This window comes from Phocoena phocoena, chromosome 6 (assembly GCF_963924675.1).
Source record: "Phocoena phocoena chromosome 6, mPhoPho1.1, whole genome shotgun sequence".
NCBI lineage: Eukaryota > Metazoa > Chordata > Mammalia > Artiodactyla > Phocoenidae > Phocoena > Phocoena phocoena.
The window spans coordinates 34,928,721-34,948,318 of record NC_089224.1 but is presented as its reverse complement, the minus strand read 5'-3'; the positions used below and the strand labels follow the sequence as shown (position 1 = coordinate 34,948,318).

The window sequence follows — 19,598 nt, the reverse complement described above, 5'->3', positions numbered from 1 at the left end:
AAGAAACTTACTGCAATCCATGCTATGACAGACTGCTATGATCCAACTATGAACCTTAACAGCCAGACAGATCTTGAACATTCAATTTACATCAATTATGCTTGTTCTCATTCCCATGTTCACCAAGTTCCCTTCCCACTTGTCAAAGAAAACATTCCAATCTGTTTAAAAGGTATGTTTTTAGTAAATTTATAAATTAGCATTTTAACTACCCTTCAGTCTATTTTGGGTAATGTTTGATTCTGACTCTAGGGAATGGATTTGACTATTATCCTGTCAAGTCAGGTTTCTGAGCCTATGAGGCTGTGGGCTAGACTCAGAACTCTGGGTTATCAACAAGACAATACCATTCTGTGAGGCCTCTAGAGAAATAGCCAGCACTCCATCAGATGACATCTTTTAACTGTATTTTGCATCGAACACATTCTGCTACTCTAAATGAAAATAAGAGGAATGAGAGGGAAGAGATAAAGACAAAAGGAGAAGGAAGAAGAGATGGAGAAATATGAAAAAAGAAAAATAGCAGTTAATGGACTAATTCAACATTCTGTTTCAAACATCTGATTTAAAAATCAGTGGCGGTTATAAATAAAGCCACTATAAACATCACATGCAGGCCTTTGTGTGGGTGTTTTCATTCCTCTTCAGTAAAAACTTAGGGTTGGGATTGTAAGACTGTACAGTATATGTATGCTTTCACACCAGGAACGTAGGAGTTCGAGTTACTCTGTCACCTTCACTAACACTTGGAACTGTCAGGTTTTTTTAAAGCTATTTTAATGGATGAAAGGTGGTAGCCTACTGTGGTTTTAATTTGTATTTCCCCAATGACCAATGATGATTAGCACATTTTTGTGTGCTTATTGCCATCCATATATCTTCCTTTGTGAAGCATCTGTTCAAATCATTTGCTCATTTTTCATTAACTTTTTATTTTGAAATAATTATACATTCACAAGAAGTTATCCTTCACCCAGTCTCCCCCTATGATTACATCTCACATAATTCCAATAAAATATTATAGCAAAAAAACTGACACAGATACAGAATGCGTATACCGTTCTATGTCAAGTTTGTATTGTGGTAAAATAATGTTTGTGTGGTAAATAAAATTTACCATGCTAACCTTTTTTTTTTTTTTTTTTGTGGTACGCGGGCCTCTCACTGTTGTGGCCTCTGCTGTTGCGGAGCAAAGGCTCTGGACGCACAGGCTCAGTGGCCATGGCTCATGGGCCTAGCCGCTCTGCAGCATGTGGGATCTTCCCAGACCAGGGCATGAACCCGTGTCCCCTGCATCGGCAGGCGGACTCTCAACCACTGCGCCACCAGGGAAGCCCGATGCTAACCTTTTTAAGTGTACAGTTCACTGGCATTGAGTTATTCACAACGTGATATAACCAGTATCACCATCCATTTCCACAACTTTTCATTTTTTGTTCATTTTTAATTGCTCATTTTACTAGGTTGTTTGTTTTCTTCTCAACGAGTTGTGATAATTCTTTACCCATTCTGTATACAAGTCCCTTTTCAAACAGAGGTTTTAAATAAATATTTCCTCCTAAACTATGTCTTGCTCCTTCATTCTCTTTATTCTCTTCTGAAGAACCATGTTTTTCTTTTAGACTCATGCTTATTATGCCCTACGTAAGAAATTTTTGCTTAATCCAAGGTGGCTAAGATTTGCCCTGTATTTTCTTTAGAAGTTGTGCTTTCAGGTTTCACATGTAGAGCTATTATCCACTTGTGGTTATTTTTTATATACAGTATAATGTATACCATTGAATTGCCTTGGAACCTTTGTCCAAAACCAATTGTATCTGTGGGTTTATTTCTAGATTTGCTATTATATAATTGATCTGTCTCTGTGCTTTTGCCAATTCCACAGTCTTGACTACTGTACCTTTAGGGTAACTTCTTGAAATCAAGGAGTGTGAATCTTTGAACACTGTTAGTTTTCAAAACTGTTTGGGCTATGCTCAGACCTATACTTTTCCATAAAAATTTTAGAATCAAGTTACTGACACAGAAAAAATCTGTTAGGATTTTGAATGAACTTGTACTGAACCTGTATATCAATTTGGGGAGAAACAACATGTCAATAATACTGAATCTTCCAATTCATAAACACTGAGTATCTTGCTCCCTTTTTGGGTCATCTTTGATATTTATCATCGTGTTGCATAATTTTCAACATATAAATCTTGCACATATTTTGTCAGATTTATACCTAAGTGCTTCATGTTTTTGTACTACTATAAATGGTATATCCTTCTGTTTATTAATGCTTCTTCAAACACTCAATTTTACATTTTACTGTAAGATTTTGTAATTTATATTTTCATTTAGAAGTCTTATCTTGCACATCATTAGACTTCTTCATAAGCATCTGATATTTTTTGAGGCCACTATTTTTTTTTCCATTTTCTCTTTGTTGATGGTTTATAGAAATATCACCTGTCAACTATCTGCACTGTTTAAAGCTTCCTAATTAATTTCATTAATTTATCTATAGATTCTTTTATATCACTGCCAGAAATGACAGGTTTTTTCCTCCCTTTCCAACCCTTCTTTTCTTTTTCAATCTTTGTTTCAGTGTTTATGACCTCTGGTACAGGGGTGAATAGAAATAATGAGAGTAATCCTCCTGTTTCTCTTCAGTTCAACTAAATTTTTTGCATTTAAAAAAAAAAAGGTAAGAGGGTAAGAGTAGTGAGAGTAAGCCCCTTGATCTTGTTACAAAAGAAAAATATTCTACACATCACTATTAATTTTGAGGTCTGCTGTGACTTTTGTAGAAATCGGGAATGAATGTTGGGTTTTGTCAAATGCTTTTCCTTATTAAAATGATATGGAGTTTCTCCTTTATTCTGTTAAAGGGGTGAATAATCCTTTTTTTATTGAGATATAACTCACATAACATAAAATCCACACTTTTAAGGCAAAGAACTGATTGGTTTTCAGTATATTCACAAGGTGTACAACAATCACAACTACCTATTCCAGAATATTTTCATTGCTCCAAAAAAATCTGGCACCCGTTCCTAGCCACTCCCCATTTCGCCTAAACATTCCCAGCCCCCAACAGCCACCAGTCTACTTCTGTTTCTATGTATCTGGCTAATCTGGATAATTTTTCTTACACATTCAGCCACTGAAGGACACTTGGCTTTTATGTGAACCTGTATCTTCCATTCTCTTGGGTATGTATCTAGGAGTCGTCTGATTTTTTTAAATGTTAAACTTGAATATCAAGTATAAACTTAACATGGCCATGATACATTAGCCTTTTTCTAGTCTACTGAATTGATTTCCAATATTGTGACTTAAAATTTTTACAGCTGTTTTGAAGAATGAGATTAATCTGTAATTGCAAATGTTAGCAAAAAATTTATTGACAAAGTATCTTCTGATGATTTTTAATAGCTATAATATTAATTATAACAGATTATAAAGATAATTAATATCAATATTCCTTTTCTCATTCCTACAACGAATTATATGTTTCTTTTGTTTCCCTTGATAAGTCTCACAATAAACTTATCAATTCTATTGATACTAGTCTTTTCAAATTACCATTTTTATAACTTTTGTTGGTCCTCTTGATAGTATATTTGATTTCTAGTTCGCTGTGCTTCTGTGATGGTGGCAACTGTCTTTTTTAGCTAATTATTGAGCTATACTTTTATATTTTGGGTTATAATTCACGAAGTGTCAAATTATGTTTTTATAAATATAATCACAACAGTTAATATATATTATCAAGAAAAAATCTTCAAAAGAGCTTTATTAAATAAATAAGCCAATTAACAAGTATTTATCTGTGAATTTCAGTAAAGAAATAATCTTAAAACTGCAGGACACAGAAAAATCTGCAAAAGCAACTGTTGCCCTAAACCCATCTATCATCATCTACCTCTTTATCTGGCCAAATTTGTGTTCACCATTATGAATGGTAAATACTTTGTTTCAAGTCTTGCACTAAGAAATTCTATATATCCCTGACACTGAGATTTGAGTGTGGGTTTGTACTGCCTTACACAGATTTATTACAGCCTCTTCTTCAGAGTGCAAAAGGGGTAAACCACATACTTTATTGTCAATGAGATTTATAAGTGAGAAACTTTGGAGGTAAGAATCAGCTAAGAGTAGTCTCAGAGGTAGGACAGCTGCCTGTTTTTCATTCTTCTCCACCAGCACACTTTGATGTCATCTTTGTACATTAAGAGCTCAAACAATTAAAATACATCTCTGGTGAGAATAGACACTTACCAGTTCCCTCATCTGCACCATTCTGAGCAGCTTCCCAACCTACTGGTTTTGTCCCACACCCATCTATAGATGGAGAATCTGAATAGTCCGCAGGGTTAAATGTCCTTGGGTTTGAAATAAAGAATAAAGGCAAATCACAAAATTAACTGTACATCATCTTCCCCGAAACAAGCCCTGTCCCTTCTAAGAACCACTATAAGAAACTTCACCCTCCTTCTCCTATTTAATTATAGCCAACTCTTCTCGCCATCGGAATGCAGATCTTCTGAAAAGCAGAGGTTGCCTAGAACCTTCCATACACTCTTGTATGATGCTCCTACTTCCGTAAGTTGTTGTCCTCTGCATCCTAAAGCAAGTGTGGAGACCTATAATCGTTCTAGGCAGGGTAATGGCTCTAATGAAAAAACCCACCCACCCCCTCCCAACTAAGCCTAGACTTAAATAGGCAATAGGTCTTTTCTTCCAAAGTCAGAATCCAATTTTGGATTTGAACCTTTTACAGTAGAAGTATATGATTCTTTTTGTTTAGATGGGTGTAAATAAAAAGAAAACATTTTGTTCAGTGCCTCTTTTTAAATTAAAATTCTCAATACCCATGATTCAGATGTCTAACTAGAGCCAAATTAAATAGCACTGCTAAAATTTTCACAACAGAATTAAAAAAAATTTTTTTCAGCATTATTGGGGTGTCACTGACAAAAAGAACCACAAGAGTACTTTTTAAAGTAGACAGCAAAATCCACAAAATCGTTTAAAGCTACTGGGTTGGGCACATACGTTTATATGTTCCGGCCAGTTTGCTCCCTGTGTTTTCATCCTTCCTTTGTCCACAGGGAGCTCAGGCAGAAAACAGAGATGGCAGGAGTCACCACCTGAAGGCAGTGACCCCCAACAGTGCTGCCCTGGAGATATGGAGAAACAAAGGACTTTTCCTTTCTTGACTGTCATCTACTTATGGCCTCTATAAGAAGCTTAAAAACTTTTTATAAAGATGGGGGGGGGAGCTAATGTTTTGGATAACAGCAAAAAGTGAGAGAACCAGAAATAATGAATAAATAACTGATTATACCATCTATTTAATAACAATATACTCATCCTTCACAATTCAAGATAAAAATGATTGCTTTTCATAAAAAACAAAACAAAACAGAAACATTTCATTTACTTACCATTCAAAGATAATTGCTGGATTTACCAACATAACTCTCTTAAGCAATGGTTTTCAACTGGGGTGGCTGTGCACCTCCCTCCCAGGGAACATTTGGCGATGTCTGGAGACATTTTTGACTGTCACAACTTGAGGAGGGGTGCTACTGGCATCTAGTAGGGAGAGGCCAGGGATGTTGCTAAACATCCTACAATGTAAAGGGAACCCCACCACCTCAACAAACTATTATCCAATCCAAAATGTCGATAAAGCCAAGGCTAGAAAACTGCTCTAAGGCCTACTGCAATACAATTTTATCTGTGTTATTTTGCTTTTTCAGTATTGTCTCTTTAAACTACAGAAGGTAATTACTTCAAAAATAGGATGGCTAAGACTTACCCCATGCCTTGTGTTGAGAATCTTCCTGCCCCTCTCCCTCTGCCACGTCCAAACGCTTTTAAAGAAAATATAGTGTAAAAATAATACTTATGTCCTACACAACTGTAATTCTACCAACTTCATCCCTTACACACCTACCCAAACATTACTGTCATTGTTCCTAACAGCACCAACATTCCCAACCAGTGCACCCAATCTGCTGGTCCCTAATGACACAAATATCTACAGTTATTGATCTCAAAGGATAGAAAAGAATTTAATTCTGCTTGTACAACACTTGTCATATTTAACAGCTTAACATGGGCAGATTTATATATATATATATATATATATATATATATATATATATATATATATATATATATAATATATATTTAATTTATTTTTGGCTGCATTGGATCTACATTGCTGGCCGTGGGCTTTCTCTAGTTGTGGCGAGCAGGGGCTACTCTTCATTGCGGTGCGTGGGCTTCTCATTGCAGTGGCTTCTCTTGTTGCGGAGCATGGGCTCTAGGTGTGGGCTTCAGTAGTTGCAGTACGCGGGCTCAGTAGTTGTGGCTTGCGGGCTCTAGAGCACAGGCTCAGTAGTTGTGGCGCATGGGCTTAGCTGCTCTGTGACATGTGGGATCTTCCCGGACCAGGGATCGAACCCACGTCCCCTGCATTGGCAGGCAGATTCTTAACCACTGCACCACTAGGGAAGCCCCTGATGGTGTTATTACATACCATTTTTAATACTAAGATTCTGACCGATGACCAAAAGGGCAGCAAACAAGAGAGCGAGCAAGCAAGAAGAAATAGTTCTATTCAGTGACTCTCCAGTTTTTCTTAATCGAATCCTAAATTGTGGATTAAAGACCTAAACACAAGAGCTAAAACTATATAACCCTTAGAAGAAAATATAGAGCAAAAGCTTCATGACACTGAATTTGGTAATGATTTCTTGGATATGACACCAAAGACTCAGGCAAGAAAAGGAAAAAATTAGACTTTAAACTGGTGTATCAAAAGACATGAACAGACTAAAAAGAAAACCCAAAGAATATTTACACATTCTACATTTGATAAGGGAGTAACACTGAGAATACATAACGAAATTCTACAACTCTCTAACAAAACAAACAACCAGATTAAAAAATGGCAAGAGACTTGAATAGACATCTCTCCAAATATAATATAAAAATGGTCAATGAGCAGATGAAAATATTCTCAACACCACTAATCATTAGGGCAATGTGGCACCCATTGCAATGGCTACGAGTGAGAAACAGAGAAAGAGAGAGAGAGAGAAGAGAAAATAAGTGTTGGCAAAGATGTATAGAAACTGAAGCCTTTGTACACTGTTTCATGGGAATGTACAATAGTGTAGCCACTGTGGAAAACAGTTATGGCAATTCCCCCCAAAATTAAAAATAGAACTATATGATCCTTATAGCACAGAGAACTCTGCTCAATATTCTGTAATAACCTAAGTGGGAAAGAATTTGAAAAGAATAGATACATGTATAGGTATAACTGAAGCACTTTGCTGTATACCTGAAACTAACACAACATTATAAATCAACTGTAGTCCAATATAAAATTTAAAAAAATATTTTTAAGAAAAAAAAAAAGAATTATATGATCCTGCAATTCCACTTGTGGGTATATGTATCCAAGAGAATTTGAAAATAGGGTCTTGAAGAGCTACTTGTACACCCATGTTCATGTTCATAGCAGCCTTACTCATAATAGCCAAAAGGTAGAATCAACCTAAGTGTCCACTGATGAATGAATGTGGTATATACATACAATGTAATATTTTTCAGCCTTAAAAAGGAAGGAAGGGGTTTCCCTGGTGGCACAGTGGTTAAGAATCTGCCTGTCAATGCAGGGGACACGGGTTCGAGCCCTGGTCCGGGAAGATCCCACGTGCTGCAGAGCAACTAAGCCCATGCGCCACAACTACTGAGCCTGCGAGCCACAGCTACTGAGTCCGCATGCCACAACTACTGAAGCCCGTGCGCCTAGAGCCCGTGCTTCGCAATAAGAGAAGCCACCACAATGAGAAGCCCACACACCACAACAAAGAGTAGTCCCCGCTCGCCACAACCAGAGAAAAGCCTGCACGCAGCAACAAAGACCCAATGAAGTCAAAAATAAAATAAATAAATTATAAAAAAAAGAAAAAAAAACGGAAGGAAATTCTGACAAATGCTACAATGTGCATGAACCTTGAGGACATTTTGCTAAGTGAAACGAGCCAGTCACAAAAGGACAAATATTTCATGATTCCACTTATATGAGGTATGTAAGAGTACTCAAATTCAGAAAAAGGTGGTTGCCAAGGGATATGTTAGCCATGCTAATATAACTAAATGTATATTTAATCATGTACAGTTAACTTATCCAGTAGTTCAAGTTAAACTATTAAAAGATACGGTCTTAACAAAAATCTACCCTATCCCCAGAGACAGGGGAATAGAGGGAAATGTCCTAAAAAGTGGAAGAATTCTAATAATGCATATTAGTGGCTACTATCTATTTTAACACTGTCGAAAGGCAAAGGTAAGACTTCAGGTAAGTCTAAAAGAAGGTTGGAAACTTGGGTTTAAAAAAAAAAAAACTTAACTCTAAGAAGAAAGCTTTCAATGACCAAGTTTTGGCAAGACTCCTTACAATTAAGAGAGGTGGTAGGGTGGGGGGAGGAGAGTCATCATGTAAGAAAACGAATTCACAGGACATAAAACAGTTAACTGTAAAAAAAAGCAAACAAACTTTAGTATGTCCATACAATGGAATATTATTTGGCTATAAAAAGAAATGAAGTACTTATACATGCTACAACATTGTGCTGATATGTGGTAGAACATCAATGAATCTTTAAAACATTAAGCTAGGTCAAAGAAGCCAGTCACAAAAGAGCACATATTGATAGATTCCATTTACATATCATATGTCCAGAACAGGAGAATCTATAAACACAGGAAGTAGATTACCAGTTGTTTACTGCTGGGATGGCGGCGGGGGGGGGGGGGGGAGGTGATGAAGGAATTGGAAATTGATACTTAAAGGGTATGGGATATTCTTTTTGAGGTGATGAAAATGTTCTGAAATTGATTATGGTGATGGCTGCATAATTCTAAAAATATACTAAAAACCACTGAATTATGCAATGTAAATGGGTGAATTGTACAGTATGTAAATTACATCTCAAGAAATTTTAGAGGTCGATAATAAACACTGTTACCAGTGAAGAAAACAGAGAAACAACACAACTGCTCTTGATTAAGTGCATTCATGTGCACCCATTCAGTGGCAAACTGTGTGGCAAAAGGAATATTTAACAGTGGTTAAGTATTAAGAAAATAGGGGCAATTTTTAAAAAAGGATTCTGCTAAAAAATCATTAAACAATTATCTAATACTTGAGCCAGAAAGCAAGATGTACATGAAAGAGAAGAAAGGAATTTATAAAAGAAAAACATATCCTAAGGCCAAAAATTCAAGAAATCCTGCAAGTCCCCTGGAAAAAGTCAGTATCAACTAAATATCTCCATGTCTCCAGAGAGCAGTAGCCGCACCCAAGTATGAAACACAAACAAGCCAACTATCTTAAGTAGATTTTAAAAAATCAAATCCATCTTCATGTACATTTTAGCAAGCTAACAAAATTGTTCTTTCCTATTCACCTGGCTAGTTACACGACCAGTAACGTTGTTATCTGTGTATATACATTTTCCTATACTGTTATCTGGTACAAATAGCTGTTTTCACCTAACATCTCAGAAGAGAGACCTGGGTTCTTATAATTGAGAAAAACAACATTAAAGTAAATTATCATAAAGAATAAACCAATGTTATGATAAATGCTAAACCTTTACTCATAGAGGTCTATCTAGTGACTCTGCACTACATCTATGTTGAATAATTGCTCAAGTTTTTAATTGTTTAATATTTATGTCTTACACTGAGAGCCAGAGTAGAAAAGTTGCCCATTTCCCTTGAAAAAAGCCAAAACACAGAGAACAGCTAACCACCTCTAGTGGAGAAGGCAAATCTAAAGAACAGATATCCCCCCTGGGGCTGAACATGTGCAACCTAAAGAAAAATAAGAAGATAGAAAGCAATCCCTTTCCTTCAACCCCAGGAGACTGTAAGCAGGGCTTTGAGTAAAGTTCTTTTTTTTTTTTTTTTTTTTTTTTTGCGGTACACAGGCCTCTCACTGTTGTGGCCTCTCCCGTTGCGAAGTACAGACTCCGGACGCGCAGGCTCAGCGGCCATGGCTCACGGGCCCAGCCGCTCCGCGGCATGTGGGATCTTCCCGGACCGGGGCACGAACCCGTGTCCCCTACATCGGCAGGCGGACTCTCAACCACTGCGCCACTAAGGAAGCCCAAGCAGGGCTTTGATAACAGCCAAATGCACTAGAAACTGTGGGCTCTTGAATTTATCACTGCACACTCTCGGTCTTTAAGATACTGAGTAGTTCTAAAGTTTTTTGTACAGACAAAAGTTCCCAGATTTTCAGGGCTGGTTCAATGATAAAGATGGTTGCTGTGTTGACCACAAGCTGCCCACCTGCCCAGAGACCTGTTCAGCCCACAAAGAGAACAGGGCACTCTGGGGCTTGTGGCTCAGACTTAGGACTCAGGCAAGTTGTGCCTCTTTGTCCTTGGGTCAGGGTTTATCCACAGAGATAGGAATACGTCTTCCCCAATCGCAAAGTAGCGTAAATGAGTCAAATGACAACAGCAAATGCCGCAGGGACTCAGTGAGAAAGAGATCTTATTTCGAGTCTTATCCTCATATCTCATATATTAGCTTTTCCTTAGCAAGTAAGTCTGATTATAAATGTGTCACAATAATTATTTCAGGAAAGAATTAATGGATTCTAATACCAGTGAATAAAAGTCTGATGGGAAAACAGTTATTTACACAGTCTCAGAGCACTCCCCCCCCAAAATATGTATTAATTACAAAGAATGAGGGAGTAACTTTACAAAGGAGAAACTTAGCAGAAACCACTTTCCTTAAGTAATCAAAGGTAACATCACTAGCAATGGGATAAATCTGCATCATGTACCCTCTAACATGAGGTACAGCTATATCATTCTGTGGCATTCCGGCCAAAAACTGGTAACATGAATCTAATCATGAGGAAACTTCTCAGTTTGCTAATCAAGGACATTCTACAAAAGAGATACTTCCAAAGTGTCAAGGGCATGAAAGACAAAGAAAGACTATTCCAGATTGATAAACTGTTCTAGATTGAAGGACACTACACAGACATGGGAACTAAATACTGTGTGTGATCCCAGACTGGATCCTGGACCAGAATATTTGCTTTTTGTTATAAAGAACATTAGCAGGATAACTGGAAATTTTTGAATAAGGCCTATACATTGTATCGATGGTAATTTCATGATTTTATCATTTTAAGGTAGCTCTTTAAGACAATATATTTTTTCATAAGAGTTACACACTAAAATATTAAGGGGTAAAATGGCATTATGTTTGAAATGAACACACAAGGGTTTCAGAAAAAACAGTAATATGTACATACAGAGAGGAAATATAGCAAATGTAGCAAAATATTAAAGCTTGGGGACTCTGGGTAAACACTATGCAAAATTCTGCTGTGCTTTTTTATTTCAAAGTAAAATGTTAAAACCACACCCTAAGCACTTATATGTATATTTTATATTCCAGTGAATACATTTTATTCTGTGAAAAATCTAAGCTGTTCTTCATGTTTGCACTAGCTAAACTGATCCTTCTACACAGAATGTTCCTACCCAGATTTTCACATGGCTTTCTTCCTCCTCACTTTAAATCCCATCTCCTCAGAGACCTCCTTAGGTCCTCTAAAGGAAACCCTATTGGCAGTTGATCACGTCACCAATCATTTTCTTAAGTAAGTCGAACAGTGCTTTTACTTGATTGTCTCTCCTCCTTCCCCACTAAGGATGTGAGGAACCATGTCTTAGGCACAGCAGTATCTTCAACAATATAATAGGTACCTAAGTATCAGTTGTTGCGTTAAAGACTGATATGTAACCCCAATGTCATAAACATGGATATTTTTTCATGGACTCATATTTAGAGGCATAATAATATTACTATTCAATTACAGGAAATAACCTAGTTGTTCAGCAACTTATTTTAGAGCACTGCATTTTGTAAAATACTTTTTGTACCAGGACCCGAGAAGGCATTTATAGAAAATTCAAGAATTAAAACTAGAATGTCAGCACCTAGTAGGTGCTCGACAATTAACCTTTCAGTTATATTATATAGGCCATATTCACAAATTAGTTTCCCTGGTGGCGCAGTGGTTAAGAATCCACCTGCCAATGCAGAGGACACGGGTTTGAGCCCTGGTCCAGGAAGATCCCACATGCCATGGAGCAACTAAGCCCATGTGCCCCAACTACTGAGCCTGTGAGCCACAACTACTGCACCTGTGTGCCACAGCTACTGAAGCCTGCGCGCCTAGAGCCCGTGCTCCGCAACAAGAGAAGCCACCACAATGAGAAGCCCGTGCACCACAACGAAGAGTAGCCCCCATTTGCCGCAACTAGAGAAAGCCCACGTGCAGCAATGAAGACCCAATGCAGCCAAAAATAAAAACTAAAAAAAAAAAAAGTTAGCTGAGTGGCTTGATTATATTGTAACTTCTTACACAAAAGCCAAGTAGTTTCATCCTGGAACACAGAATTATATTATTTTTTTTTACTAACTAACACAGCACATGATGAAGAACTTTATCAAGAATACCCCCAATCTGAGTTTGAGATTGGCATGTACACACTACTATATTTAAAAGAGATAACCAACAAGGATCTATTGTATAGCACAGGGAACTTTGCTCCATATGCAGTAATAACCTAAACGGGAAAACAATTCGAAAAAAAATAGATACATGGGCTTCCCTGGTGGCGCAGTGGTTGGGAGTCTGCCTGCCGATGCAGGGGATGCGGGTTTGGTGCCCTGGTCCGGGAGGATCCCACATGCCGCGGAAAGGCTGGGCCCGTGGGCCACGGCCGCTGAGCCTGCGCCTCTGGAGCCTGTGCTCCGCAGCGGGAGAGGCCGCGGTGGTGAGAGGCCCGCATACCACAAAAAAGAAAAAAGAAAAAAAAAAAAGAATACATACATGTATATGTATAACTAAATCACTTTGCTGTATACCTGAAATTAATACAACATTGTTAATAGACCATGCTCCAATGAAAAAAAAAAAAAAATACTCCCAATCTCACAGATTATTAACATGGTCTTCAATCTAAACTCAGGATTAGATACTTTATAAATATCAATTAAATTCCACATTTTGTACACAAAGCACAGTATTATTTGATGGCCAAGTATCTATGAATAGTCAACATTTATAAATTTCCAAAGGTTTTCACACCAACTACTAGGCTCACTTTCCAAAAAGCAAAGCCCAGAACACTAACAATAGCCTAGCACAGCTGTTATTCTCCTCTTCTGAAGAGGCTGTTTTCTCACAAAAACACACAACTCACAAGCTACCTTTCCACCAACTTTAAATGAATCATAGAAAAATGATCTGTTACAAGTGTCACACTGATTCTTGCTCCTCCCAATACAGAGAAAACATTCAGGGAAAGGTACAGAAAAACTAGGTGTATAAATGGAACTTAATTTTATTTCATTTGCTACAGTTTATACTTTCCATGAAATGGGAGTAAAATATACTCCCATTTTATATATATGATTTTTTATTTAATACAGAGATTACCAAATTCTTAACATAAATTACAAAAAAATGTACATTAGCATATTAAATCCATGCTGTTTCATAATACTCTTTATGCTAACACTGTGTAGATAAGGCAAAAATTAAAGGGGAAAGGGGTGATTTATTAAAATTTTAGCAGCTTAACATTTTAGCTAATTTTATAATGAACATAGATTACTGTTCTGAGGGAGAGCCAACGTGAAGTCAGCAACAGCTGCCCACAAGTATGGTCAAAATTAAAGAATAAAGGCAATGGAGACCTCAAAGAATCATTTTTAAAGTACACACTTTAAACCATGTACTTGTTTTTTAAGGATGCATTCTAAAATCTGCATACTACCCAACAGATCACAAATAACTGGAAAGGGATAGTACAATCAACAGTTTTAAGGTTAATTCAACACACCATGAGAGAGTAGATTAAGACATTAAATAACTTACAACCAAACTTCTGGAAAGGGACATATTAAACACATAAAACAAAGGACACATCCTTTAATTATGAAAGGGACAAATTATTTGTCTTGTACCACTATTCACTTATTATCAAACTGTACTTTACTAATATTCACCAAGCAAAATAACTGTTTTTGTACATAGTGGGTACTGAATGTTTTCTCTCTTCTTGCTCTGTGTTGAACTTGGGATAATGATTCTAAGAAATCCCTAGACACAGACCACTACTCTTGAACAGCTTGTTTAAACGTGTTTAAATATTAGCTAATAATATAAAAATTACACCTCACTAGAGTTTACATATATGTGGAAGAGGGTGGACTGATTTTTTTTAACATCTTACTGGGTTTATAAACAGTCAATCTGGGAATTCCCCGGCAGTCCACTGGTTAGGACTTGGCGCTTCACTGCCAGGGCTTGGGGTTCAATCCCTAGTCCAGGAACTAAGATCCCACAAGCCACGCAACACAGCCAAAAAAAAAAAAGTCAATCTGAGTCCCTTACCCACTACTTTACAACCTTCCTTAAAAGTAAACATAAGGGAGCTTCCCTGGTGGCGCAGTGGCTAAGAATCCGCCTGCCAATGCAGGGGACATGGGTTCACGCCCTGGTCCAGGAAGATCCCACATGCCGCAGAGCAACTAAGCCCACACGCCACAACTACTAAGCCTGCGCTCTAGAGCCCGCGAGCCACAACTACTAAGCCTGCATGCCACAACTACTGAAGCCCACATGCCTAGAGCCCATGCTCTGCAACAAGAGAAGCCACCGCAATGAGAAGCCGCACACCGCAACGAAGAGTAGCCCCTGCTGGCCACAACTAGAGAAATGCCGCAAGCAGGAACAAAAACCCAATGCGGTCAAAAATAAATTAGTTAAAATAAATTTAAAAAAAAAAGTAAACATAAGGGGACTTCCACTGAAGGTCCAGTGGCTAAGACTTCACCTGCCAATGCAGGGAGTGAGGGTTCAATCCCGGGTCAGGGAACTAAGACCCCACATGCCTCACGGCCAAAAAACCAAAACATAAAACAGAAACAATAGTGTAACAAATTCAATAAAGACTTTAAAACTGGTCCACATCAAAAAATTCTTTAAAAAGCAGGGCTTCCCTGGTGGCGCAGTGGTTGAGAGTCCGCCTGCCGATGCAGAGGACATGGGTTTGTGTCCCAGTCTGGGAAGATCCCACACGCCGTGGAGCGGCGAGGCCCGTGAGCCATGGCCGCTGAGCCTGTGCGTCCAGAGCCTGTGCTTTGCAACGGGAGAGGCCACAACAGTGAGAGGCCTGTGTATCGCCAAAAAAAAAAAAAAAAGAGGTCGGGGGGTGTGATTAACATATATACACTACTATATATAAAGTGGATTTAAAAAAAACAAGGACCAAGACTGATTCAAGATGGTGGAGTGGAAGGACATGTGTTCATTCCCTCTTGCGAGAGCACTGGAATCCCAACTAACTGTTGAACAATCATCAACAGGAAAACACTGCAACTCACCAAAAAAGATACCCCATATCCAAAGACAAAGGACAAGCCGCAATGAGACAGTAGGAGGGGCGCAATCATAATAAAATCAAATCCCATAATCACTAAGTGGAGAACACTTATACCATATCCACCCACTGGACTAAAGGTTCTAAGCCCCACGTCAGGCTTCCCAACCTGGGGGTCGGGCAATGGGAGGAGGAATTCCTAGAGAATCAAACTTTGAAGGCTAGCGGGACTTGATTGCAGGACTTTGACAGGACTGGGGGAAACAGAGACTCCACTCTTGGAGGGCACACACGAAGTATTGTGCACATCAGGACCCAGGGGAAGAAGCAGTGACCCCATAGGAGACTGAAGCAGACCTACCTGCTAATGTTGGAGGGTCTCCTGCAGAGGCAGGGGGTGGCTGTGGCTCACTGTGAGGACAAGGACACTGGCAGCAGAAGTTTTCGGAAATAGTCCTTGGCATGAGCCCTCCCAGAGCCTCCAGTGCTGTGTCACCTCAGGCCAAACAACCAGCAGGGAGGGAACTCAGCCCCACACATCAGCAGACAAGTGGATTAAAATTTTACTGAGCTCTGTCCACCAGAGCAACACCCAGGTCTACCCAACACCAGTCCCTCCCATGAAGAAGCTTGCACAAGCCTCTTAGATAGCCTCATCCACCAGAGGCAAGAAGGACTACAATACTGCAACCTGTGGAACGAAAACCACATTCACAGAAAGACAGAAAAATGAAAAGGCAGAGGACTTTGTTACCAGATGAAGGAACAAGAAAAAACCCCAGAAAAACAACTAAATGAAGTGGAGATAGGCAACCTTCCAGAAAAAGATTTCAGAACAATGACAGTGAAGATGATCCAGGACCTTGGAAAAAGAATGGAGGGAAAGATTGAGAAGATGCAAGAAATGTTTAACAGAGACCTAGAAGAATTAAAGAACAAACAAACAGAGATGAACAATAAAATAACTGAAATGAAAAATACACTAGAAGGAAACAACAGAATAACTGAGGCAGAAGAACAGATACATGACCTCGGAGATAGAATGCTGGAATTCACTGCCACGGAACAGAATAAAGAAAAAAGAATGAAAAAAATGAAGACAGCCTAAAAGACCTCTGAGACAACATTAAACGCACTAACATTTGCATTATAGGGGTCCCAGAAGGAGAAGAGAGAGAGACAGGACCAAGAAAATATTTGAAGAGATTAGAGTAGAAAACTTCCTTAACATGGTAAAAAAAAATAGCCACCCAAGTCCAGGAAGCGCAGAGAGTCCCAAGCAGAATAAACCCAAGGAGAAACATGCCAAGACACGCAGTAATTAAATTGACAAAAATTAAAGACAAAGAAAAATTACTAAAAGCAACAAGGGAAAAATGACAAATAACATACAAGGGAACTCCCATTAAGGTTAACAGCTGATTTCTCAGCAGACACTCTACAAGGCAGAAGGGAGTGTCACGATAAATTTAAAGTGATGAAAGGGAAGAACCTACAACCAAGATTACTCTACCCGGCAAGCATCTCATTCAGATTCGACGGAGAAATCAAAAGCTTTACAGACAAGCAAAAGCTAAGAGAATTCAGCACCACCAAACCAACTCTACAACAAATGCTAAAAGAACTTCTCTAAGTGGAAAACACAAGAGAAGAAAAAGACCTACAAAAAACAAACCCAAAACAGTTAAGAAAATGGTAATAGGAACATACATATTGATAATTACCATAAATGTGAATGGATTAAATGCTCCAACCAAAAGACACAGGCTCGCTGAATGGATACAAAAAGAAGGCCCATATAAATGCTCTCTACAAGAGACCCACTTCAGGCCTAGGGACACATACAGACTGAAAGTTAGGGGATGGAAAACAATATTCCATGCAAATGGAAAAAGAAAGCTAGAGTAGCAATACTAATTATCAGATAAAATAGACTTTAAAATAAAGAATGTTACAAGTGACAAGGAAAGACACTACATAATGATCAAAGGATCAATCCAAGTAGAAGATATGACAATTATAAATATATATGAACCCAACATAGGAGCACCTCAATACATGAGGCAAATGCCAACAGCTATAAAAGATGAAATTGACAGTAACACAATAATATTGGGGGACTTTAACACCCAACTTACACCAATGGGCAGATCATCCAGACAGAAAATTAATAAGGAAACACAAGCTTTAAATGACACAATAGACCAGATAGATTTAATTGATATTTATAGGACATTCCATCTGAAAACAGCAGATTAACTTTCTTCTCAAGTGACTACAGCACATTTTCCAGGATAGATCACATGTTGGATCACAAATCAAGCCCCGGTAAATTTAAGAAAATTGAAATCATAACAAGCATCTTTTCTGACCACAACGCTATGAGATTAGAAATAAATTACAGAGAAAAAAACGTAAAAAACACAAACACATGGAGGCTAAACAATATGTTACTAAATAACCAAGATATCACTGAAGAAATCAAAGAGGAAATCAAAAATTACCCAGAGACAAATGACAATGAAAACACGACAATCCAAAACCTATGGGATGCAGCAAAAGCAGTTCTAAGAGGGAAATTCATAGCAATACAATCCTACCTCAAGAAACAAGAAAAATCTCAAACAAACAATATAACCTTACAACTGAAGGAACTAGAGAAAGAAGAACAAACAAAACGCAAAGTTAGTAGAAGGAAAGAAACCATAAAGATCAGAGCAGAAATAAATGAAATAGAAACAAACAAAACAACAGCAAAGATCAATAAAACTAAAAGCTGGTTCTTTGAGAAGATAAACAAAATTGATAAACCTTTAGCCAGACTCATCAAGAGGGAGAGGACTCAAATCAATAAAATTAGAAATGAAAAAGGAGAAGTTACAACAGACACTGCAAAAATACAAAGCATCCTAAGAGACTACTACAAGCAACTCTATGCCAATAAAATGGACAACCTGGAAGAAATGGACAAATTCTTAGAAAGGTATAACCTTCCAAGACTGAACCAGGAAGAAATAGAAAATATGAACAGACCAATCACAAGCAATGAAAATTGAAACTGTGAATAAAAATCTTCCAACAAAGAAAAGTCCAGGACCAGATGGCTTCACAGGTGAATTCTATCAAACATTTAGAGAAGAGCTAACACCCATCCTCTCAAACTCTTCCAAAAACTGCAGGGGGAGGAACATTCCCAAACTCATTCTACGAGGCCACCATCACCCTGATACCAAAACCAGACAAAGATACTACAAAAAAAGAAAATTTCAGACCAATATCACTGATGAATATAGATACAAAAATCCTCAACAAAATACTAGCAAACAGAATCCAACAACACATTAAAAAGATCATACACCATGATCAAGTGGGATTTTATCCCAGGGATGCAAGGATTCTTCAATATATGCAAATCAATCAATGTGATACACCATATTAACAAATTGAAGAAGAAAAACCATATGATCATCTCAATGGATGCAGAAAAAGCTTTTGACAAAATTCAACACCCATATTTATGATAAAAACTCTCAAGCAAGTGGGCATAGAGTACCCACCTCAACATAATAAAGGCCATATAAGACAAACCCACAGCAAACATCATTCTCAATCGTAAAAAACTGAAAGCATTTCCTCTAAGATCAGGAACAAGACAAGGATGTCCACTCTCCACTATTATTCAAAATAGTTTTGGAAGTCCTAGCCATGGCAATCAGAGAAGAAAAAGAAATAAAAGAATACAAATTAGAAAAGAAAAAGTAAAACTGTCACTGTTTGCAGATGACATACTATACATAGATAATCCTAAAGATACCACCAGAAAACTACTAGAGATAATCGATGAACTTGGTAAAGCTGCAGGATACAAAATTAATACACAGAAATGTCTTGCGTTCCTATACACTAATGACAAAAAATCTGAAACAGAAATTAAGGAGACAATCCCATTTACCACTGCAACAAAAAGAATAAAATACCTAGGAATAAACCTTCCTAAGGAGACAAAAGACCTGTATGCAGAAAACTATAAGACGAAGATGAAAGAAATTAAAGATGATACAAACAGAGAGATATACCATGTTCTTGGATTGG

The 19,598-nt window shown here is 37.9% G+C and overlaps 1 protein-coding gene across 4 annotated transcripts in view; it reads right to left on the bottom strand.

Moving 5' to 3' along the window:
• UBAP2 (ubiquitin associated protein 2) overlaps positions 1-19,598 on the bottom strand; it is an 89,137-nt gene that overhangs the window by 40,119 nt on the left and 29,420 nt on the right. For 2 of the 4 annotated variants that reach the window (XM_065878408.1, XM_065878409.1), the window contains exons 6-7: positions 5,816-5,870; positions 4,270-4,373 (exon numbers count right to left, since the gene is read on the bottom strand). The exons of the other annotated variants lie outside the window; for them this stretch is intronic. In XM_065878408.1, the coding sequence (XP_065734480.1) occupies positions 4,270-4,373; positions 5,816-5,870 (159 nt within the window). The remainder of the gene's footprint in view (positions 1-4,269; positions 4,374-5,815; positions 5,871-19,598) is intronic. 4 annotated transcript variants of the gene reach the window in all.